This window comes from Natator depressus, chromosome 1, assembly GCF_965152275.1.
Source record: "Natator depressus isolate rNatDep1 chromosome 1, rNatDep2.hap1, whole genome shotgun sequence".
Lineage (NCBI taxonomy): Eukaryota > Metazoa > Chordata > Testudines > Cheloniidae > Natator > Natator depressus.
In genome coordinates, this window is record NC_134234.1 from 72665595 (window position 1) to 72691577 (window position 25983).

General features: G+C 39.4%; 1 protein-coding gene across 5 annotated transcripts in view; it reads right to left on the reverse strand.

Moving 5' to 3' along the window:
- The window catches only part of PCDH9 (protocadherin 9), an 870287-nt gene that overhangs the window by 490158 nt on the left and 354146 nt on the right, over positions 1–25983 (reverse strand). For 2 of the 5 annotated variants that reach the window (XM_074961751.1, XM_074961768.1), the window contains exon 3: positions 24642–24707. The exons of the other annotated variants lie outside the window; for them this stretch is intronic. In XM_074961751.1, coding sequence (XP_074817852.1) covers positions 24642–24707 — 66 coding nt within the window. The remainder of the gene's footprint in view (positions 1–24641; positions 24708–25983) is intronic. 5 annotated transcript variants of the gene reach the window in all.

Consider the following 25983-nt stretch of genomic DNA (forward strand, 5'->3'; position numbering starts at 1 on the left):
TTGGTAAACTGTGGTACACTGGGACTCAGGTATTGCGGTTCACCTATTGTTAACCTGCAAGGCAAAGTTAGGGCTGACATGGCGACTAGAGTACTTGAGTGGCTCAAAGGCTGGAAGTGTCCAGGAACTGACACCCATCTGCTACAAGAAAGGCTCCCTCTCACTGGAGGCCAGGGTATGAGGAGACACCCTGTCCAGGATTCCCCAAGAAGAGTCACACCCAACTTCTGCTGTCTAGTATTATAGCTTAAAGGCTGTGCAGGAAAGGGTTCATGGATCTTTGCTGTGCAAATGAATTCATTACCTTATTTATTTTTTATCAAATCTGGGGAAGCATAAATCATATAGATTAAATATTTATATCCCAGCCATATGATCAGATTAGTCCAGCTATTTAAATCTGCTGTCAGTTTTCTCAACAATGGAACAAATTTGGCTTTACATGATGATTTCTGCTCAGACACTGCTTAAAAACCTTTTGTTGCTATGTGAAAATGATAGGATGGGGGAGGGTAACAAAGTCTGTATATGTGCACACATGACGTGTGTGTGCACGTGCATGCATATAAATAGAAGTACCCAGGAATCCTTTTAAATTGAGTCTGAACCTTGAAATCTCACTATCAGTTAAACAATATTTAACCAAGAGGTGAGCAAACTTTTTGGCCCGAGGGCCACATCTGGGTGCAGAAATTGTATGCAGGGCCATGAATACAGGGCTGGGGCAGGAGGTTGAGGTGTGGGGTCTGGGATGGGGTGCGGTTTGCAGAAAGGGGCTCAGGGCAAGGGGATGGGGTGCAGTAGGGCTGTGGGGTGCAGGAGGGGTGCAGGGTGTGGCACTCATCTAAGGGCAGGGGGCTGGGGGCTCAGGGCAGGGGGTTGGGATGCATAGGGTGTGTGGCAAGGGGCTCAAGACAGGGCATTAGGGGGCTCAGTGCAAGGGGTTGGGGTGTAGGAAGGGTTCGGGGTGCAGGCTCCGGCCTGGCACTGCTTACATCAAGCGGCTCCAGGGTGAGCTCCCTGCCTGCCCTGGCCCCACGCCAGTCAAGTGGCCAGCATGTCCAGCAGTGGCTCCTGGGAATGGGGTGGGACAAGCGGCTCTTCTGCACACTGCCCTCGCCTGTGGGTACCATCCCCGAAGCTCCCGTTGGCCGCAGTTCCCCATAGTTTGCCCTCCCCTGATTTAATCTATTCTTCAACATTTATACAATCTAATCAGGGCCATCTATTGCATACTGTGTTGGCAAGACAGTAGACTCCTTCACAACCATCTGAAATCAGTCAGAAGGTTTAAAAGAGGGCGTTCATGAGCACTCAGCACAAAAATGGAGAAGTTGAGGACAAAATTAATCAAAGAACCAATGGACATGAAGAGAAGTTTTTTAATTGACTATACATCAGTGCTAGGAATCTGGGTAACAAACAAGAGGAACTGGAATTGCTTACTTATGAATATAAATTTGATCTAGTTGGTATTACTGAAACTAGGTGGGATGATTCACACTACTGGAATGTTAAAAATCAATGGTTATAATGTATTTAAGAAGGATTGAGTGGGCAAAAGGGTAGGGGGAATGGCACTCTAGGTAAAAAAATGGCATTGCTTATTTTTGAGTCACTAAACTCAGAAGAAAATGATCTTGAATGCTCATGGATCAATGTCTAACAGATAAAGCATGAGAAGTGGTATTAGCTGGTGTCTGCAACAGACCACCAAATTACACAAAGGATCAGGATGACCAGCTCCTTATGCACCTACCTACAATGTGTAAGAAACAAAAGCTGCGTGATCATGGGGAACTTCAATTTGAGTGACATATGCTGGAGGTCTCATACTGCCAGTATTAAAATATCCTTGAAACTTTTAAATATTATAGATGATAATTTCCTAACTCAAAAAGTGTTACAGCAAACACAGGGGAATTCTTAGCCGTTTTCCTAACAGATAACAAACCAAAAATTAATGCCAGCTTATGTACAAGTGCTTATGACATGATTTATAATGCGCAAGCAGAATAAAGTCCCAACCAGTAATAGATATACTTAGTGCTTTAATAGGGTTAATTTCACAAAACTGAAAACAATTATGAGACAAATCAGCTGGGAGAAATATTTTCATCAGAAAAATGTGAATGATAATTGGGAACCATTAAAGAACACCATACCAGATGCCAATAAAACCTACCTCGTTTAGAGGGGGAGGGAAGGCATCTGTAAAAATAAAAATAATATATAACAAATGAAAGAAGTAGTTAGGAATTGTAGAAAATTGCTAAGAGAAGCCAAGAGACACAAGGAGCAATCTATGGCCAGTAGAGTTAAAGATATAAGAAGTAGTTTAAAAAATATATATATTAGGAACAAAATGAATCGTGAAAATGGTATTGGTCTGTTACTAGATGGAAATAATAGAATTATCAAGAATAATGCAGAAAAGGTAGAAGTGTTCAATAAATATTTCTGTTCTGTATTTTGGAAAAACCAGACAATACAGTCTTATAATGTGGTGATAATACTCTTTCCATTCCCCTAGTATCTCTGGAGGATGTTAAATGGACACTACTAAAGTCAAACTCTTTTTTAAAATCAGCTGGTCCAGGTAACTTGAAATTCTAGAATAAAAGAGGTGTTCAGGAGATTAGTGGACCATTAATGTTGATGTTTAATAAGTTTTGGAGCACTGGGAAAGTTCCAAAAGACTTGAAGACAGCTAATTTTATGCCAATTTATTTTAAAAAAGGGTAAATGGGATGACCGGGATAATTATAGCCAGACATTGATCCCAGGCAAGGTAATGGAACAGCTTTTTATGTGACCTGATTAATAAAGTAGTAAAGTAATTAATGAAAATCAAACATGGTTTATAGAATATGGACCCTATCAAAATTACTCGATATCTTTCTTCTTTTTTCCCCCATGAGATGACAAGTTTGGTTGATAAAAGTAATAATGTTGAAATAATATACTTAGACTTCTGCAAGGCATTTGATTTGACAATGCATGACATTTTGAAGAAAAAACTAAAATGATATAAAATTAACATTGCATACCTTAATGTATTAAAATGTATTAAAAACTAACTGACAGGTGTCAAAATTAACTGTAAACAGGGAATCATCATCAAACAATAGCAGGCAACAATATGCTTTGTTTATTTCAGCAGTGAGGGATATAGGTATGTTTGTTTGAGAATGATTATGATTAGACCTAGTCAAATTTTTCTAAATTTGGACTAAATCTTGCATTGAAATTTTAAATTTTGATGGAAAAAAAGACAGACTTTTTGTTAAAAAATATTTTTCAGGCATTAGCCTGAAGTTGTCTATCCTTTGAAACTGAAAATATAATTTTAGTTGAAATGTTGATTTTTAAAGGGAAAACAAGAGGCATATTCACAATAATATCCTCTGTTGTTGAACCAGATTTCATTACTTTTAAGAGACAATGTTTCTGATTTAAAAGACACAACTGAATGTGTTCCACACATCTGTGCCTGCCATTTGTATGTCCACCTCTGTTAATACCTGCTTATCACCACATTCTATTATCCTTAAAAACGTTATCCACTGTGTAATTTTTGCATGAAAAGAGATCATTTTTCCTCTGCAGTAGAATGCTTCCTATTGGCTGGATTTGTAAAGAGTGAGACACAAAAAATAGTCTCTTAAATTTTCAAAGCTAGAATGAGTTGAAGATACACAATTATCAATTCAAGATTTTGCTTTAAAACTGGTCTTTAAATTTCAGTGTTTCTGAAACAGCGTCACCTATTATAGTTTAAGTTCTTACTGCCTTTTCTTTATTTTTAAAAAATGTCTGTGCCAATGACTTGTTTCTTTTTCATAAAACAATCCAGTACGGCCAATCAACTGCTGTGTTTTGTAGACTTTTCGTACTTTGATTTCCCCAATTATCTTTTGAATTTTTGTTAGACTAGGTCTTAGGGGACTTTTTATGTTCTAATTCTAGAGGTTTTAGTCATTAGTTTTGTTCATCCATACATGCCAGGTGCAATCTTTTACATCAAGCTGAGACAGAGATTAGTTCGCCCCTTAATAAAGTTTTGGCTGTGTCCCATAGTATGGATGTCTTAGCTTCAGATACATGATTTGTTTTTAAGCAATCATTTAATATTGAACATACCTCATCCACTACCACTGTATACTTCAATTGTTCTTGTTTGTAAACTAATTTGAGGGTCATTTTTGGTGGAGATTTTGAAATTAAATTCCACTATTATCAGAGCATGGTCAAACTGTATTATTGTGCCAATTTCACAATTATTCAACTTGCCATTGTTTTCCCTGTTGATACCGAGTTTATTGAAGTGTATATGTTATGCCTTATTAAAGATATTGCTTCCAATACTCAAATTCATATTCAGGTGTCTAGGGATCTCAGTATGATATGGATGATAAAATCTTGAGAGCATGCTCAGATATGCTGAGGGCTTTATGTTCTTTATCAGATTAATGCTTTATCAGTACTGGTCATCATTTATTTAAGACCCACTCCAAGTCCTAGAAAAGTTAATTGGAGAACTTCCACTGGCCTTGCTGAGAGGTGCTGAGAGGTTGATCAGGCCCATAGTGTCAACAGCATACTAGGTGTAACAGCATATTATATGTTTGAGTAATGTGTGGAGACAATGTCTCTGCTCTACAGTACTCTCCAAACCATATTTTTTAAAATGTGCATGCCAGTTGTGTAGGAGTTTCCTGTATAGGAAAGCAATAGAAATATGGCTGTATTGTGAAGTTGTTTCTTACCAGAGAAATTGCTACTTTGCATTCCATTAAAAATGACTGCATGATTGTCTGCTTCAAAATCTGTGACATGTAGCTGAAATAGGAGGGTACTTTACCCAGCACTCTGAACTCCTTTCAAAACCTACTCCTGGGTCCTTTGGCTGTCAAGATCCTACAATGGGTCCTATTTTAGAGTGCCATGGCAGGTTCTGTTCCTTCCTCTCTCATACCTATCAAAATTTGAATACCATGGCAATAAGTGAAGTTCTCAATTTCATCCAGAAAGAAGTCCATGTCTTCGTCTCCTTTTTCAAAGTTGAGACCTTTTTCCCCATATGTATACTAGCAATTTTTGTTTTGCTTAACAAATATGTTCTTTTGACCCACCCTTGCGAAAAATTCTCTAGCTCTCTTTTAATCTCTCCCATTTGGTCACAATGTTGGTTAATGTCATTGATAATGAAAAGGGGTGAAATTCTGCCCCCAAATAAGTCAATGATAGTTTTGCTATTGATGGTAAAGGAACCAGGATTTCACCCAAGGTGAAGACAATCATGGAGCAAAGGAAAGTGAATCTACTTTCTGAACCCACCCCATGTGACATCACAATGCACCCAGTGTGACAAAGTTCCTCCTCTGCTTTGGTGGGTCCTGCGCTTATTGGCGGATTTGCTTGCTCAGAGGTTCACAGCAGCCCTCAGTTTGGCCACTTTTGTGGCTCAAATCTGCCATTCACTCAGTTAGTCTCATCACTGGCCAGCATGGGGAAAAGGAAGAAGAACAATCCCTGCAGTCTCTGCTGATCCACCTAGTGGATCGGGGAATAGGCCAGAGACCTTCCCCTCTGGTGGAACCCACAGTCCAGGTCAACTCCTCCAGTGTCAAGTAGGGAGTTGGAGGGATGGAGGGAACCCGAGCCCACCCTCTCCTCCGGGTTCCCACTCAGGGCCCTGTGGATTGCAGCTGTCTACAGTGGCTCCTGTAACAGCTGCAACTCCCTGGGCTACTTCCCCATGGCCTCCTCCCAACACCTTCTTTACTCTCACCACAGGACCTTCTTCCTGATGTCTGATAATGCTTGTACTTCTCAGTTTTCCAGTAGTATGCCTTCTCACTCTCAGCTTCTTGTGACTCTTGCTCCCAGCTCCTCACACACCACACACCGAAGTGAGCTCCTTTTTAAACTGAGATGCCCTGATTAACCTGCCTGTCTTAATTGATTCTAGCAGCTTCTTGAATGGCTGCAGGTGTTCTAATCAGCCTGTCTGCCTTAATTGTTTCCAGAAAGTTCCTGATTGGTCTGGAACCTTCCCTGCTACCCTACCTAGGGAAAAGGGACCTACTTAACCTGGGACTAATATATCTGCCTTCTATCACTTTCCTGTAGCCATCTGGCCTGACCCTTAATCAAACATTAAAAGCATTTATTAGCAGCCTGATTTATGAGGAGATTCCCCCCTTTCCTCTCTTGTCTTCCTATATTGTGGCAATTAAGTCTTCTACTTACGTAAATTATATTCAATTTTATGAATCTGTATGCTTATATTGACAAATGGTTGTCACACCAAATTTTATGGTATTAGTCAATTTGATTTAGTCGGGGTATGATTCTAGAGAATCAAGTCATTATTGATTGAAAAATATATGTCATTAAAGTTTTTGCAGTTTTGGAGTAGATCCTGGTTATTGAGTATAAAATGTAGGAGAAACAATACACTAAGGCAGATTCTCGTTTTTCCCTACATAACTTCTCCTTTGAATACAGTTGTATGGGTTTTACTGTTTCTCATATCTAGGGGGAAAGAACTCATCAGCTTGGGAGAATGCCAAAGTATGAATTTTAATAAAAACATGTCAAACAACAAACTTTCCTTAAATCAGCGTATGGGTCTGGGGAAGTTTTTTCTTTTAAGTTTGGATTGCTCTACTTACTATAGTTTGCTGCTGGTATTTTAAGACAGAAGGGAGGAAATTTTAAGCCTTAAAATTCTTTTTCAGCAACACCTATAAATTATTTTTAGGATATCATATTCTAATGAACTTAATGGTTAAATGTTGGACACTGCATTGTCCCCCAGTTCTTCATCCAGCCAGTAGAGAGATCTATAATACCCAGTGTACAGGAAAAGAAAATACAGTCTGAAGCCAGGCTCAAGACAAAGTCAGAGGATATGTGTGGACCACAGGCAGTAAGCTGTGGAGGCAAGACTAGGCAGCAAACAGCCCACAGCTGGAAATGAAACATCGAAGAGCCAAACAGAGACACATCCTGTTGCTGCCAGGCCACACCAGTTATAGGAGGAAGACATAGGGCAGCAGCATCCAGCCAGGATATTATGGAGGGGTTCTGAGACTCTTATCTTTTAGGGACTTGTTCTAAGGATCTGGTTTGAAAACTGTTGATTTGATCTTTTGTGTTGCAATTTAAAGGAACTGTGCCCAGGGTATTTCAGTTTCTGGCAGACCTAGTAAAGTAATTCTCTGCCACACAGAATGTAAAAAGTTGGAACTCACTGGACGGTTGGAGTCTGTACAGCTGAGTGCTCAGAGTGCCTTCAGCACTTACCTCCAAGTTTGTTATATATACACAGTGTATGCTACCAGACTGGGGTGGGGGGGAGGGAGGAAGGGTATACAGTACTATATATGGATACACCACACCCCCTCTCCCTCTCCCTCTCCCTCTCCCACTCTTCCTCCCCCCACTCTTTGGGAGATACCCACACACACACCCCTCTAGTCACTTTTGAAAATCTTGGCCACATTATTCAAACATATTACAAGAAATTTGATGAGAACAGTGAAAGTCAGAGAAGGATCATGAGCCCTTGTTTTGATGCACCATAAGCAGAACCAAGAAAATGCCTTTTCAATTCAACAAATGGAAAGAGCTAAACTGGAAATATTAAATAAATACATGGATTAATGATGCATTCAGCATTTCTCTGTCCCCCACATATCATTTAGTTACACATGCTGAAAAAGCCTCATAAATAAGTAGAGAAAATAAGGAATTCCTGTACTCCTGACTATCTTATTTCAGAGAAAGTTCTTGGGATTTAAAACACAGCCTAAAGCAAGTGATAATGCCAAAAGATTAGAAGTAAATATCCAGCTAAGAAAGAACTGTGTATGGCAGCCAAAGTAAAATGATGTTTTATAGCTCATCAACTTCTCAAATGGAGCATAGGGGTGATGGTGAATATTTATGCAATCTTCACTTTTATAGATGCAGGAACATAAAACAAGTTTAGAAGATCTGGTATTTTAGTAAAGTGCATATGGTGTGACTGAATAGCTCTTTTCTATAATTTTTGTGAGGACAAGACTGGTCAGACAGCCTTCTTCTGAATACATTATTCACCAATGTAACAATCACCATATTTCTTCATAGGATTTATTATTTTAATTCACTGAAAAGTTCTGGATAAAGGGAGATAAGATTATGCCTCTAAATATTGGTTGTTCTTAATGTTTATTTTCATTCCCTTTTCTGTCTGCTGGACCAATAGAAAAGACAATCCTGCAGGAATAGACACGCTGGAGCAGATTTCCCTACAGCACAGCTCTGCCAATTTTCAATCATTACTTGAGCTAATGTGTGCCAGCTTCAAAATACCAGCTTTCCTCAAAAATCCTCAGTCTTGTTTTCTACCCTAAGCAGCATTCCTTTGCATCTGGCAGGGAGGAAACCACAATTGATAGGTACAGTGCGCTTTATGATAAGGCACCAAGTTAAAGGTCTGTTCTAACTCCTTATTCAAACCCAGTCACAATTCAATACTGAGAATGCCAACACCTTTAAAAGGAAACAGCATATGGCAATGGTAGATACCTAATTACCTTAATGAAACGATACATTTCTCATGCAAAGGGTAAATGAAAGTTTAGATACACTATACACTAATATAAACACACCAAAATCTACTATCCTCATAAAAATCACAACATTAATTTAATAGACACCTTACAGTTTTGTGAATACTTACCAAATATTTATTATTAAAAATCCAACCTCAAAAATTAGACAAGAAACTAAAATAAGGATAATACTTCCTGTCATCCACCTTTTGTCTGATACAGTTGCATGGTCTTTAGGGCACGGACTACCTATAACTGGGAGAATCTGATCTCAGGTGGGACCTTAGGCAATACTGAAATAACAATTTATAATAAAATATTGCTTTCTCCAACACACAGAGCTAAGCATAATTTTTCTTCCCCTGGGACTCATTTATTTCAACTTGTAGACTCTGTGCATTACTCTTAGGTTCCAGCTATATTACTCTGGTTTAGAAATGTTCCTGGTTTCTATACCCCTTGTCCTATGGAAAGTCTATTTTGAATTTGTTGTTACGGGCACAGACTCCTACAATTTAGTCAAGTGGTTTGGATGTAACTAAATCAGACATGGCAATTGCCCTTCGTGTGTGTGTGTGTGTGTGTGTGTGTGCGCGCGCGCGTTAATGAAATATAACTTCTGTAAAATTTCAAATCCTTCAAAATATGGGTTTGTACTGTTTCCAGAGCAGGAAATGGACAACTAATAATCCCCCCTTAAAGCCATCCAGTAGATCAGTAAAGTATAAATTTGGAATGTTTTATAGACAGATGCGCTCGAAAACTTCATTTTAAACACATGAACCATACTGAGTTACATTTTCAATATCTCCTTCAACACAAAACTTCCCCTCTCCAAATAAACGACACGCCGGCAGCTCTCTGCACATTGGGAGGACATAGGTGGCTGAAAAGGTGTAGAGGTTTTTATTTTGGGGGTGGGGTAGCTACACTCTACGGCAGTGGTGGGTAACCTGCAGCCCACTAGACATTTGGCTGACATTGACCGTCTGCAGGCACTGCCCCCCGCAGCTCGCAGTGGCCGCAGTTCTCTATTCCCAGCCAATGGGAGCTGTGGGAAGCGGCGCCTGCAGGAAAAGGGGCGCAGGGAGGTGCCGTCCGCCGCTTCCCACAGCTCCCATTGGTGCCTGTGAACTGTCAGAATCAATCAGTCAAATGTCTCATGACCCACAAACAGATTACTCTGATGGGTTCCATGCGGCCCGGGGGCTGCAGGTTGCCCACCACTACTCTATGACGTTCTCCTGGAAACAATCCAAAATGGAAATGTCAATGGACCTCAAACCTGTATTAACTACCCATAAAGGGGACTACAATATATATTTGCAATTAGGAAGCTAGAAACACCATATATGGTCTAGTGGTTGAAGTTGCCTGAAGATGACTGATTTATACCACTACTGGGAGGCCTCATCCCCTTCCTTTCTGTAAAGTTCCCGTCTCATGCAATCAAAACATGTTCTGTTAGGGAGCAATCTGAAAACATAACAGCTGAAAACAGTTTTTGTGGGGGGGATGTTTGTTTTTAGTTTAACGGAAGCTGTACATTTCTATATCTTCAACAGATAAAAATGATATATCAGTTCATCATATGTTGGTTTTTAACTGTTTGGATTTATTTATTTTACAAAACAAATTCCACCAACAAACACAGGAAAAAAGGGAGTATGTGTGGATGATAATGACTTCCACTTAAGAGAGTGCAACTAGGTTCAAAAGGATGCACAGCTAAACACCTGGATCACAAATAACTTATAATTTAGTCTCTTATCTGCAAAAAAAACTACACCCAAAATGATTACCACAACTGCCCTGAAAGTCACATATATTGACAGACATATGTAGATAGGAGTGAAACTAACAATTTTGATACGTTAATATTGGATTTATGTGCACAATTATAGTAATACTTCACAAAACAATATCCATGGCATCCATTTAACACACTTAAATTTAGGTATGAGCATTTAAAATGCACTTGGCAATTAAAAAAGACAAACAAAAAAACCCCACCTTAATCCCAAACCCAGCATTCATTATCCTTGTGGTGGAATTAAGAGAAATTTTAACACAGAAAGAGCTTAAAACATATAGAATGCTTCTGGGGACTGGGAAGAATACAATTACAGGATTTCCTCAATGGCTTCCAAATTTGGGTCATGATTTATGAAAACACTTAAGCATGTGATTAAGTCTCACTGACTTCACAGGAATTAAGCCCATGCTTAAGTGCTGTCATGAACTGAGGTTTTATGCAATTCATAAATACTAAAAAAAAAAAAAAAGTAACTAAACCTTCTGAGACAGACCTTCCCTATCAATAACTTCGGTGAAGTTTTCTATGTAGTCTGGAGTATGAATATGGCTATATTTGGGCTCTTTTGTCTTATACAAATCCCAATATGATGCCCATAAACATCAAGAAACTTGGTGTGTGAGTCCTTCTATACTTTTTATATATGTATTGTGTATGCATTATATACGTAAATACTTACACACTGTAGGCAGACAGACAGATTCATTCACTGGTTCCACATTTATTCTCTTTCCCTCCTATTTTCAAGTATGACAAGAGTTGTGAAAGATATGGACAATATATAAGTTACTTTTCTGTCTATAATAATTGTAATAATCTAGTGAGTTCTCTTTTTTAAATCAAATCAATTATATTGAAACCTTGATTTTTTTTTTATACATTATAACTCAATGATGATTTACAGATGTCTGTCACTTTGCAATACAAATGTTAGGATCTCAAAATGTATAAAAAGCAGGCCCTTAAATTTGAAAATCAAGCTGTTTTTTCTCACACACAAAATGTGCCGTAATTCCAAGTAAATTTGTGTCTGGTGCTGTGTCATCCCCAGACTGGATTAATGTAATACCCTTTATGTGAGACTACATTTACAGACCACTCAGAGTCTTCATGTGGTTCAAAATTTGTGGAGGAAACAATGGAGATTAGATTGCACTGGCCTTCTGTTTGCTTTCAAGTGTACTTCAAGTTGTTTATTTTAATCTTTAAAAGCATATTGATCAAGAGGCCACCTCTTCCTCTGCACCAGCTGTGGCAAAAGATATCAGCAGACACATTCACAGTAACAGTTCCTTGATCTGAACATCTAGGGGCAAAGGTGTATGGCCGGCAAAAGTGTATCACATTCAGATTACAGGGGTAAATGTTGATATATGAATCGTCTTCAGATTATACTATAATATCATCATGGCCAGTGTGCCAAGGAGCTATTGTACTAAAGTGCAAGCAAAGTGTGGTTGTTTACTTGTCAAAGACAATATTTACTTTACAGTAAGCTGATGATAACCGAACTCATGTTTTTAGCCACCAAAATATCCAGAGACTCAGAACACATCCATTGGTGTCTAGCATATTAATGAGACAATTTGAAAAGGTGGGCACAACTCTTAGGCCTAGATTCTGATCTTAGTTGCTGAAGTGTCAATCAGGAGTGATCAGGGCTTAAATTCAGCTGGAGCTGTCCAGAGCAGAACATCGGTAAATAGTCCCTCCCTCTCCCCCTCAGAGTTTTTATAGCTTGTTGGGAGTGTATGGGGGGATCCAGGAAATACTCTTAGAATTTAAACCCTGGGTGTGACTCTAATGAAGTCAATAAAGTGGCAGCATTGTGAAACTGCTGAGATAGGCTCTAGGATTTATATTTCATTCCATTTCTGCTCAGTCCATTAATCATTCTTTGTATTTAAGTCTTGTTCTTTTCTAAGTACACTAAAGGGAGTTAACACAATAAATGTAACCACTCTCCCTAGTCCCTGGATTATAAACACACTAGGACCATCTATGCCAATGGTGGCCACACGTGGCCAGTAAGGGTAATCCACTGGCGGGCCACAAGACCGTTTGTTTACATTGACCATCCACAGGCACGGCGCCCACAGCTCCCAGTGGCCGCTGTTTGCTGTTCTCGGCCAATGGGAGCCACGGGAAGCGGCGTGGGCTGCAGGGACATGCTGGCCGCTGCTTCCCACAGCTCCCATTGGCCGGGAATGGCTAATGGCGGCCACTGGGAGCTGCGGGCGGCCGTGCCTGTGAACGGTCAATGTAAACAAACGGTCTCGCGGCCCACCAGCGGATTACCCTGATGGACTGCGTGCAGCCCACGGGCCGCAGGGTGCCTACCATTGATGTACGCTGTCCCAATTGGCAGGCTATTTCTTCAGCACATTTTCCAGTATATTGTCTACTTTAGTTTTAGATGTCTGAAGTAATTGTGCTTTCAGTCCTTCCCTTTGGGATTTCTTACACAATCTAGTAAAACATCACTATGGAGACATTTTCACTGATATGCAACGTAAAGTATCATTTAAAAAAATTCTACCTATTAATCCTGTTTATATCCCTTTGTACTAGAGCTAAATCATTCTTCTAGATGGCTAGAATATATTCATTTGTATTGTTTAAAAAAAACACACAAAAACACACATTTAGTCCTAATTTTACACTCCTAGAGTAGAATCTGAAAACTTCCATTTATATATAGAATAATACAGTACAGGCAATGATCACAGACAAGCTCCTCATGTGCTCTTTCACATCCCAAGTGGCAAAGCAGTCCCCAGTGTAATGCTTTGGATAGTGTAAGTTACACCAGCAGCCAGGTTGTTCCTTGGCCAATCCGTGAATCAGGTGAATAGAACAGTGGTTTTGAGCCACATTTCTCATCACATATCCCCAAAGATGTGCTGAGCCTAGATCAGCAGGATCCAATGATCTGGACCACTATTTCTCAATTATGAGGGAACCTCCAAGGAAGAAGAGGTATTTCAGTCCCCATACACATTAATTCTTCAGACCTTGCAGACACAGCCTACAAAAGGTGCTAGTGGTTGTGTATTGTCTTCTGAAACTTAATTTGAGACCAAAAACTCATTTAATATAAAGTCTCCAACAGTCATCCAATGTTGATTTTTTTGGTCATTACTAAACTAAACTAGAGGTGAAAGAGAGTGTAACTCATATCCTGATAGGTTTCAGAGTAGCAGCCGTGTTAGTCTGTATCCGCAAAAAGAAAGGGAGTACTTATGGCACCTTAGAGACTAACAAATTTATTTGAGCATAAGCTTTCGTGAGCTACAGCTCACTTCATCGGATGCATGCAGTGGAAAATACAGTGGGGAGATTTATATACACGGAGAACATGAAACAATGGATGTTACCATACACACTGTCACAAGAGTGATCTGGTAAGGTGAGCTATTACCAGCAGGAGAGTGTGTGTGGGGGGGAGACCTTTTGTAGTTAATGTGTGAGGAACAGTGGGGGGGGGGGGCACGGGGAAATAGTTTTACTTTGTGTAATGTCACATCCACTCCCAGTCTTTATTCAAGCCTAAGTTAATTGTATCCAGTTTGCAAATTAATTCCAATTCAGCAGTCTCTCGTTGGACTCTGTTTTTGAAGTTTTTTGTTGTTGAAGAATTTCCACTTTTAGATCTGTAATCGAGTGACCAAACAGACCTAAAAGTGGCAATTTTACTCCTTTTCATATCCTGATATCACTAATTCACCTCAAGTTATTCTTCTAAGCTTTACATCATAAAGAGACATTAATTTCATACATCTGTTGAAAATTTCTTCTACATCTATGATGCCCGAGTCTTCATTTTACATCAAAAAAATCAAAATTGATCATAAATTCCTTTTTTTTTTTTAAACACAATTTTCAATTTTCCCCAAAACAGAAAATATTCTTGCCTAGCTCATGTCATCTTTTTTTTCTTCTAATGAGCTATCCCTTCTGTGTGCACTCACAATCTTGTGAACCTAATTTCATTTTTTCTTCAGGTGGAGATAAAAGAAACACAACAAAAAAATCAATCACAAATTCAGTTGCTGTATTCCAGAATGAACCTTGACCTTGCAATTCATCAGTGTCTTCAGTGCTTATGAGTTACAGCTGTCTATCTTTCTTCAGGTATAATTTGACATTTCACAAAAATTACTGTAAAACTTCCATAGATTTTATGCTACCATTCTGGGGTTCGATAATTTACTTCACTGAGACAAGGTAGCAGTCCCTCACTGCTATCAGTGTTCACAAATCTAAAGTAGCAAATGCACATATGGGTGATCACATTTAGGCTTAATACTAAACCTATTTATATCTTCCTTAAGGGAAAAAATAGAAAAAAAAAAAGAAATGCCCCCCTCCTGCTTTGCCTATTACATGCCATGACCAGCAGAAATACAGCAGGGAAGTAAAAGTGGGCATTACTATAAAGTCGAACTATAATGTAATATCACTCAACAGTATAAGAAGATCTGGAGCTGTACATCTTGATTTTCCACACCCAAGACATGAAAAACTCCCTTTGACTTTAACGGGATTTACATAGAGAAATCAGGCCATCTGGAAGCTGCAGTGTTACTAGAAAGATTCTGGCCGGGATCATGGACTTTATAGGATGGAAGAAATTTACTATGTGGATACTGGAATAAAGGTTATTTCATTTTTGTTTGCATTTATTAAAATTTTGTTTTGGAAATAAGTAACTTGAGCCATATTTACTTGAAAATCCTCTCCCTAGGGATACTAGTGACAAGTGGTCTTGACAGAATATTTGTTTTTAAAAAAATCCATTTTGTAACACTACTGAACATTTAATGAGTACTTTTGTGTTTAGGACCATTCATCCTCTAAGATGAAATCAGTGGGACTTTTTCCATTGACTTTAGTGGGTACCAAATCAGGTTTTCAATGTCATTTTCTAAAATCTAGTTGGTACTGTTACATAGTGTCTGTAATATGGCTTCCAAAGCCTTACACTCGGTTTCTGCCTCAACTGACTACTGCCCATAAACATATTTATAAAAAATTGCTTCCAACGAAAACCAATTGTCAGCACATCTGCTTATAGTTCTGTTAGCACAGAAGCATATGCCACTTGGTGATCATCCTAAAGGATAGCTGATAATCCCAGAGCTCACAACAACAGAGACCTTACATTCTTTTTTAATCAAAATATTTCAGTGACAACTCCCCATGGCTTTTCACAGTCTTCCCAGTTCCATTCTGTACCACCTTCAAGCAGCATTACAAGAGGCACACTTAAATATGACAAATTACACATGAGTATCTATGTTAACATGTCCATAAATCTCTGTAAAGATTCAGTTTTTGGATATTTTCCATTTGTACAACTGCCTCCATGTTACTTGGATATGGTTAAACTCTATCAAATACATGTCCTGCATGTGTCCTAATTCCATTCAGCCAACTCAGAAACTTGTTCTGTTGAAACTTCTTGTCTGTGGCCCATTGCAGAATATTACACACAACTGGCATGCCAATGATCAATATCAGACTGTGGTGGCTATTGTTACATTGCTCATACTGCCATACTATTTTGGGCTACACAAGAGGTTTGAGTGTGGGACTGGATTTGTGTTGTCCATTGGACTTTGGTCAAGTCAATAACCACTTCCACATGAGTTTACTAATGCTTAGCTCACTTTTGCAAAACACTGTTATATACAGATACAAAAGGTGTATTATTATTAGATCTCCTTCCACTTACTTTAGGGCAAGAGAGTATTTGTGCATTTATATCCTTCAGTTCCACTGGGATATAAATGTTTCAGCAGTCAGGATTTTCATACCAGACAGGTAAGACAGTTCAGTGGAAAGCACAATTTGCTATGCTGTGCACATTGTGATTAATTTTTGTTTGTGTGTATCACTTTGTAGCATACAAATACATCTGTGGCCTTTTACATTCCAACAATGGTGTGACTTAATCACTAGCTTGATTTAAATTGGGGGTAGTGGAGGGTGTCGGAGCAATAGGCCTCCCAGCGAGAAAGCCAAGCTTTTTCAGAAATTCATCTGTGTTAAATATCCATTGGTTTTTTTTTTCCTTGTCTGATATTTGTGGGTTTGTAACATTATAATGTATGGTAATGAATGATACTGTGATAAGCTTTCTAATGTTTTTCACCAATGTTTGACAACAGTGGCATTATGTGATATGGCTGCAGGCTGGGGAAACGAGCAGTGTAAAACAGAAAACAAAACCTAGATGTCAGTTTGGCGTCAAATCAAAACTATGGACTTTTAACCACTGCAGCTGCCTCGGCTTCAGTTAACCTCTCCCTGATCTCCCCAAATAGGATTTCATCTAAAGCACCAAATTAAAAACTGAGACTGAGGGCTGGTTCTGTAAATTGAAAAGTGTACAAATGAATTGCTGGCAAACACACTTGGCAGCTGTCAGCCCTCTCAGGCTTCTGATCTATGTCACAGTATTGGGGGGGGGGGGAGGTTTAGTTTTCATGGGGTAAAATGTAAGGATTATTTTTACCCCATTTCAGACCAGTTTACAGCAGACCACCAGGGACTATGTTAATAGATTTACAGTTTTTGGCAATGAAATGGCATAATGAACGAAGTACAGTGGAGATCATTAAAAATGGCTGGCAATAAATCCCTGTGATATGCAACACGCTGTTGCACCAGAGAACACTGGAAAGCATTACTGTTTTCACAACCATATTCACTCTAATCCACACTTCTTCGTGGTTGTTGTGTTCATGCACGTATGCTCTGTGCATGTATGCCCAAAAGGTCCTCAAAGAGTTAAAGGATGACATGAGCTAGTACATTTTTAACAAGGCTACTCTGTGACAAATACTCCAGCTCAGAACAAACACGGTGTTAAGTGCAGCTGGCTGACAAAAGATTGATTGTTTTAATTTGATGCTGATGAAACATTTTGTGGCATAAAACTCTCCCCCCCCCACCTTTTTTCTTTAAAATTTGCTGGCTACTGATCCTGTCCCCTGCACTCATAAATCAACTTTCAGCAACTACAGGTAGGTACGAAATTCAAACTCAACATTAGGGCTGGCCAAAATTGGTTAAAAAAGGCTAATGCACTGTGGAACACAATCTTCCTTTCTCTTTCTTTTTTTTTTTTAATACAGCATTTCCCCACATATGAAACGAGAAATCCTTTTAGTAAGGGGAGAAAAGACAAAGAATACCTGTGAAGTAATAATGATCTAACAGCTGACATCACAGGCTCATTTCCCCCATATTCATTAGCTTCATAAAAATACAAACAATGGTGTACACTAAATAAAAGGATGTAACCTACACAAATGCCATGGTGATTTCTCACCACTCACACATGAGTGACACAAAGATAGTTTGGTAACTGGAGAGGCACAAGTCCCACAAGATCTTGCATCACAGGATCACCAAAGTCATGCACACTGTATTTAAAAGGCATTATTTTTGCATGGAACTGTTCGTTGGCCATTAGCATTTTTCAACTGTAAACAGAGCTTTAAACCTCTCAAGTAGCTGGAGGGAGTAATGCAAAATGTCATCTCAGATATTGGGTCCCACTGTTCAGCTAGGCTTTTGTCAGTGGTGACACTATATAGGTTGAAAGTTTTCCTTGCCTTTGGAAGAAAGAAAATGTTCCTCGCAAGAAAATGTTCAGAACATGAAAATTTCTCAGCATACCAAGAAACAGATCTTCAACATAGATGTGTTGAATACATATATATATGGAGGGTTGCCAGGCATCCATTTTTTGCCAGGTACGGTTGCCAATTTTCTAACTGCACAAAACAGAACACACTTCCCCCACCCCTGCCCTGCCCCTTCCCCAAGCCCCCGCCACTGTCCTGCTCCTTCTGAGGCCCCGCCCCCACTCACTCCAGCCCACCTCCCTCCATCACTTGCTCTCCCCCACCCTCACTCACTTTCACTGGGCTGGGGCAGAGGGTTGGGGTGCGAGAGGAGGTGAGGGCACCAGCTGAGGGTGCGGGCTCTGGGATGGGGCTAGAAATGAGGGAGTGTGGGAGGGGGACTGGAGTGAGTGGGGGCGGGGCCTAAGAGAAGGGCCAGGGGTGGGGCAAGGGTGTTCCGTTTTATGCAATTAGAAAGTTGGCAACCCTGTATATAATGACACACCAGCCTATCCACAATAAACACCTCCTTCTCTACAAGAAAGAAAAGATTGCAATCAAATTGGCCAGGCATATGAATGATCTCTGCTTCTCACTTCCATGATGTCATATGATGATTTGAGATATTTGAAATATCAGACTCAGATAGCAGTATCAATAGATTATACAGAATATATAGTCACTGAAGAAAAAATCCTAGCTACATGGGAATTACTAAGTACGTTAAAAGCAACAAAGAGTCCTGTGGCACCTTATAGACTCTTTGCCGCTATTATAGATCCAGACTAACACGGCTACCCCTCTGATACTTAAGTACACTAAGAAATTTTAGGTATCCCCTCCCTCGCTCCATTATATTGTGTGTAAAAATACCCACAGATAGACACACATTGTGTCTATGTGAATATATATTTCAGCATTATGCACAGATATTATGAACATGTCCAGCAATCATTAATATTTAGACTCAATATATTCAATACATTTTACTGCCTTTTTGTTGTGCTTCATTAAAACCAGAATGGATAATAAATAGGGCAATTTTCCATGCAAACACAAACCTACAACACATCAAACTGAGACTTTTTCCTAAATGAATTATTTTAATATTAAAATACTGTTAACTTATGAGTTTATAATACAATGGCTATTTTCATATACCTATATGAAAATAAATATGTTTGATAGACCTGTATTTCTTCACCCCATAGAGGGGAAATGTCATAGAATTATTTTCACTCCAGCGACTTGCTATGCCTCTGTTTGTGTTATTTACAGTATGTAAGGTCTCATTACCTCAGACTCACCCCTCCTGCAGAGAAACAAATGAGAAGGGACTAAAAGGAAACAGCCTCTGAGAGGTTTTCCTCTAGGAGTGCTCTCCAGTTGTTCTTTTGGGAAAGTAGGGCTTGCTCCCCCAATACAGCAGGTAGAGGGACAATCCCAGAAACCTCACAGGACCACTGGAAGCCATAGCATTCTGTAGGCTCAGCGGGAAGCAGAGACTATTGATATCCACTTTGGCTCTGGCTCTCTAGCAACCCCGACTGCTCTCCAGCAGCTTGGCTCCTGTGAAGCCACACAGACAGGGCTTCTACAGTTAGTGGCTGCTTTGGGGACCCCTCTTTAATGGGAAACAGTTCCAGCTGTGGGAGAATGGGGGAGAGACAACCTGAGACTGTACTATGGGAGGTGGGGGAAAGAAATTTCCTCAGGGCCAATGGAAGGCCATTTGCATCATCCCTGCTATTTGCCCACTTCTCACCAGTATCCTCATTTAGATCCTAGAGTCATGGAGCCCTTGGAGGTTTCAGGGGAGCTCAGGGGTTAACCCAAAATCAGAAGGCACAGAGGACTTCCTCACATGAAGGGCCTCCTCTGAGCATACATTGTGAGGGTATAATACATTTGATTGCAGATATTTTTCCATCGTACTGTAGCTATCATGACATTTAAATTAATGGCTGTTATATGAATAATGCAAACTCTTCCCCCTCCCCCAGGGGAATTAAATCTTTAATTTGAATAATCTGTAAAATGACTGATGGAACCAAATTAATCTCTAATGTAAATCAATGAATTCGTTCCCCATTTGACTCAAGTCCCTGAAAACTGAGATACAACCGAGCTATAGAATGATTGGCTTTCCTCTTGTCTTCTTTTAAGTATATAATCAGGCCTTTCTTATTAATTTTAAAATATTTTTAAGGACTGTGTTACCTTTGTGGGTAACACTGGCTAACACTGAACAGAAGCACTGGTGGAAAGAAGTTTCAAGGAGCTTTTCCCTCCCCCACCTCAGCACACTCACTCTGAAGCCAAGCACAATACAGAACTAGTGTCTTTGAGCACTCCTTAATGTCCCCAATTATACTCCATGGACCCAAGGGCCCAAAGACTTACCCTGCCTGACACTGAGAGCTGCTGCTAGCATCTGGCAGCAGGAACAAAAGGGAATATATGATGCTCCTTTCTAAAGCAAGTGTAAGGAAATCGGTACAGCACTCGGGTGTCGTGCAGAATCAATGCAAAGGTAGAATGTCTCAGAACAGCCTCGGCAATGCCTGAGGGAGCAAGACCACAATTAAACTGGACTTTCAGTTTTTAAATTCACATCAGAAATCATGAAAAATGCACATATTTTATTGCTGATCACAGAAATCAGATATGCAAAAGTTCTATTAAATAATCAACTCTTACCCTCCTGCCAGTGTAGGATCTACAGTAGTCCCCTGACAGACCAGATGACAGATATTAAAACTGATATCAGTTAAAATACCAAGATGATGCAATAATTACTACTATTGCACTTATATATTTTAGATATTCAGGAAATCTAAATACACATTAATTTAGAGGTAGGTAAAGAAAAAAATCAACAAATCTATTTAAACAGATAATGAATGAGAGCAGGACTCAGCAACCACTTAACTCAGTGCCAAAACTCCTAGGGTGAGTCTTCATTAGGAAGAAAAGTGTGTTTTTACCTCATGTTGGCTAACAAGTGGTAACTAAGGCTACAGCTACACTAAGAGCTGGGGTGGGATTCCCCTGCTTGTGTACATGCATTCAGGAAAGCGCTCACCCACCTGAAACTGGTGGGTATGTGCTCAGCCGTGCTTCTGCTTCTCTACACATGCTACCACAGCTACGCTGTTATTTCTACTTGCACTAGTTCAATGAGAGCTAACGTGAGTATGTGTACACAAGCAGGGGAATCACAACCCTAGCTTGTAATATATAGAGATAGTCTAATATTAGGCAAAAGCCTACTGAAGACACAGGCAGTTTGCTGTGTTAACATGAGTTAGCCAGGTCAATGTAAACCCTACAGTCCCCCATGTTGTTTACCTAGGGTGACCAGATGTCCCTGTTTATAGGGACAGTCCTGATTTTGGGGTCTTTTTCTTATATAAGCTCCTATTACCCCACACCCCCGTCCTGATTTTTCACATTTGCTGTCTGGTCACCCTATGTTTACCTCAATTTGCTAACACATGAAAATTACAACTGCTTTTGTCATCACTAGGATTTTACCTCAAGTAAGTTACCATGTATTTGCTAACATGAAGCTGCAATGCACGTTATTTTGCTAGTAAAGATAAAGCTCTACTGACTTCAGTGGTGAAAGATATGGCTTTGAAATAAGGAATATCCTGCTTGGCCATCTAGAGACAACTTCAGGAACTACTCCCGCCCCTTTCCCGGCTCCAACCAAGATCAATATTATACTGATACTGTCCTCGCAGTTGCTCCATATATGCATTTATGTAATGACTAGAAAGGAAACAGAAGTAGAATATTAACCCAAGAGGAAAGAATGGCTCCTATGCATTTGTAAATAAGGCTAAATTGTGACTTGTACTACTCACCAACACAAGGAAATGAAGGGATATACAAAATCCCCATTTATACTCCTGCATGAGCTACCAGACCTGTCATGACAATGGAAATAGCCAACACATCCTGCCTGCTGGAGAGCCCAGCAAACCCCTCTTACCTATACCTCAGACAAAGAGGAAGCAAGGAGGGAATGTATATCAGAGGGTGTCTCTGAAGTACAATGCCTCCCGAGGCTAAAGAGTGGGAAAGAAACAAACATTTACACATTGTAGATATACATTGCAATGATTGTGTATACTGTAGATCAGGTGTCAGTAACCTTTGGCAAGCAGCCCATCAGGGTAATCCACTGGCGGGCAGCGAGACATTTTGTTTACATTAACGGTATGTGGACACGGCCCCCTGCAGATCCCAGTGGCCGCAGTTTGCTATTCCCTGCCAACGGGAGCTGCGAGAAGCAGTGGCCAGAATGTCCGTGAACCATGGCCACTGGGAGCTGCAGGGGGCCCTGCCTGCGGACGGTCAATGTAAACAAAATGAGAGTTACAACATAAACAAAATGAGAGTTAGAGGAATCCTTGCATAAAACCAAACATGCTAAATTTGGATGCAATTAGTTCATAAATAAAGGCACGATTACTTCTATTGAGTATATCACCTGTAAAATCTAGGTCAAAATTGTTCACACCCATTAACTGTTACCCAGCATGGATCTTCAGGCTTTCCAAAAAGCTGGAATATATCTCATGATAGGTTTTTGTTGCTGTTATTTCTTTGTTTGTTTTTGTTTGCTTGACTTTCTCGTGACATCAATGATTTGCTTGAAAAAGAATGATTTAGCCGAGGAAAGGTGGAGAAATTTTGTGAGTTAAATCCCACAGTCAAATTAAACAAACTTTTGAGATTGGATTTTCAAAGGGGAACTGGGCACCTAACTTCCATTGAAACTCAATAGGAGTTGCATGCCTAACTCCTTTAGCCTCTTTGAAAATCAGACCTTAAAAGTAGAGTGTACAAAACAATACTGTGCCTAGAAACTCAATGTGGCTTTAATTTTTCCATATTCTATTTAATATTAAACACAAATCATTAATGGAAGTGTATGAGAGGTCATTTGCTGCAGAGTTGTTACAGTTTATCATATAAATACATACACAAGAACATTTGAAAACTCAGACCAAGAGTGTAAATACACATTTAGGATCATTGTCTTGATAGAAAGAGACCCTGGAGCCATTAGAGTTCATCGTGTAAAAACATAAATATTAATTTAAGTGCTCAATATTCATCCGTAGACCATAAAGACTTCAAGAGCCAATATTGCTTATTATTGGATATAGAAAAACAACTACATTCAAAAATCATTAAGATAGCAAAGCCAAGCACTTAAAAGTTAGAGAATGCCAGAATTAAGGTTGCCTCCTGATTGTTGGGAAGTTGTCCTGGCCCTCATGTAACTCAAAGTTGCTGCAGGACAGTTCTTAGCTTCCAAATAGTAACTAACTCACTGTAAAAACAAATATTCACTGAAAGCTTGCAGTTTGAAGAGCTGAAGGAATTATAATCTTTGTAGATTTATAAATTGCATCAAAATTTAGATTTTATTTAGAATTTTAACCTTTGAAACCTTGTGAATTTATAAGGATCTAAATGGGCTTGGATCATTAATACAAATTCGACAGTGTCCCCTTTTCACAAACTAATTAACAGATGCTGCCACCTTTGCTTGAGTCCTTTGAAACCAAAGGGCAGACTGTAGCTTTGCACAGGGAATGAACTATACTTCTGAGTTTAGGAACATGTTTACCCCTGACTCTAGGGGAAGTAGCAAAGTACCATTCACCTGCATTGACTCAGATGTGGTGGTCAGTGCTTTATGGGGTAGAGTCTTCTCCTTCCTCTTGTGTTGCGGGGAGAAGGTAGCAGACGCAGAGCCTAATTTCTGGGTATTCCACACAGGGCCATAAGGAAAGTTTTACTCCCTTTATGCCTCAGCATGGGCAGCACTTACTTTGTGCCAGGGCTGAGCCCCGGCACCTCTAGGCTTGGCAATTTATAGCCCCATCATCTCTGGGCTTGCTGCTTCAGTTATGAATGTAAAGAAATTGCTTGAGCCCTGGTACCTCTTTCATGACAAATTAAGCACTGAGCACAGGCATGTAGGTGACAGCCATTTGAGACTAGTGAGACTTGTAGTAGCACAAGGTACTATTTAGTGAGCCAGACTGACCCCCTTAATCTTACTGGTCAGAAGATCTCACAAGAGTGACTAAAATCCATGGGATTACTCATATGAGTAACTGCTTGGCAGTGTAAGAGTGGTAGTAATAGACCCATAATAATTTTGTTAAAAATAAAAGAAATAACACGCCTTCCATCCTAAACTAAATCTTACCCACCTCACCAAAATCAAATATCTTGGCTACTTATAGGGTACAGATTACAGTGTGTCAAGTGTCAGAGTATTTGAAAGCATGATTTAGACTTGCAGCATGACCAATATCTGCTTCTCCCGAAGTGCATGGTCCTAGTTTACCACTACATTATTTCAGTTTTACCCCAGGGTGATGCTACTGAAATGAACAGAGTTACAACTGTGCAAAATCACAGTAATCCAGTTGCAATCAGCCCCATGGGAGTTATGACCATTGACTTCAGTGGGAACACAGCCCACAATATTTAACTTTTAAAAATATATATTTTTTGTTTATTTATTTCATTGATCTGATATCTTACCACCCACGGTTTGTCAGGTACCCAAATCTCCCACAAGTACTTCGGCATATCTCCAAAATTCAGTGCCTAAAAAGCAAGTAATATTTAAATAAAAAGATGTGTTACTTTTAGTACAGATTTTCAGATATCCCACCACCCATTGGCCCAGTGTTGGCTAATATATAAAGCAGAAATATGGGCAAATCTCTGGTAGGGGAAGTGAAATAATTCTCTCTTGGGTGTTCAGGCTTCTGAAAGCTTATATCTTGGTTATCCAAGTACATGCTTGGTAACATTTGAAGTGCTACATCAAGGAACAATTTACTTTCTTAAGGCTGATTTTACAACATTGTGCTATACTTTGCTGCAATCAGGCAACAGATCTTCAAAACAGCAGAGCAGGTTTAGTTTTCTGTTTAGTGAACTACCCACTGAAATTGCTGTCTCATAATAAGAAAAAACTTATTTTTTTAATTTAATGCACTATTAAGCTTTTTATTAAGATATTATTAAATCAACCCTGAGACTCTAAAAAGCAAAACCAGCAGATCTTTAAAACTGCAATTAAAGTTGTGTTTAATATGGGAGCATTAATGGATGTTCATGCTCTGTTACCAACTGCTGAATATAAATAGCATTATGTAGTTCAAATCCCGTTTTGGGTGTAGGACTTGGATACCTCAACAATAATCTTAATCCATGTGTGTGGAATGAAAACAGCATCTGTGGAGAAGAAGTTTCCTGGGTTCCAAAAGTTTGCAGAATCTTCAGTGCTGCATATTGCTCTAGGAAATGGCTCTTTGGGTTATTTATTTTGACAACAGATCAGTAGTGTGAGAGTAATTTTAAGCAGTTGTAAACAGGAAAAAATCATGTACTCTACTTGAGAAGCAAAGGGGGAGCAAGAAATGTATATTTTTATTTTCTCCTCTCTGTGTATTGTGTTGCTCAGATATTCAACTATTATTTTATTAGAAAAGAAGGGCTTCCTAGACGTCTAACATTAGGTTAAGAATAACACACGTGGAAGTTAGATCACTTCAAATCCACTCTCTACAGAGTGATGATTCTGAATTCCGTACAAACATCTTTGTACAATATATTCAAGGAGGACATCAGTATTCTGTTCAGAATTGTTTGCCCACTTCTTTATCATATGGTACGCAAGAACATCAGAAAACTTTACATCAAAAAGTGTTGTCAATCCCAATGGAAAAAACACGTCTGTTCCAAACTACTCTCAGCAGATATCTCGATATCTTACGTGAGTCTTGTGTTCTTAGAGCGTTATATCACAGTTCTTAAAAGCTTTCTGAAAAACCCTGCCTTGAAAGGAGCAAGTCTTCTTAACTATTGATATCCA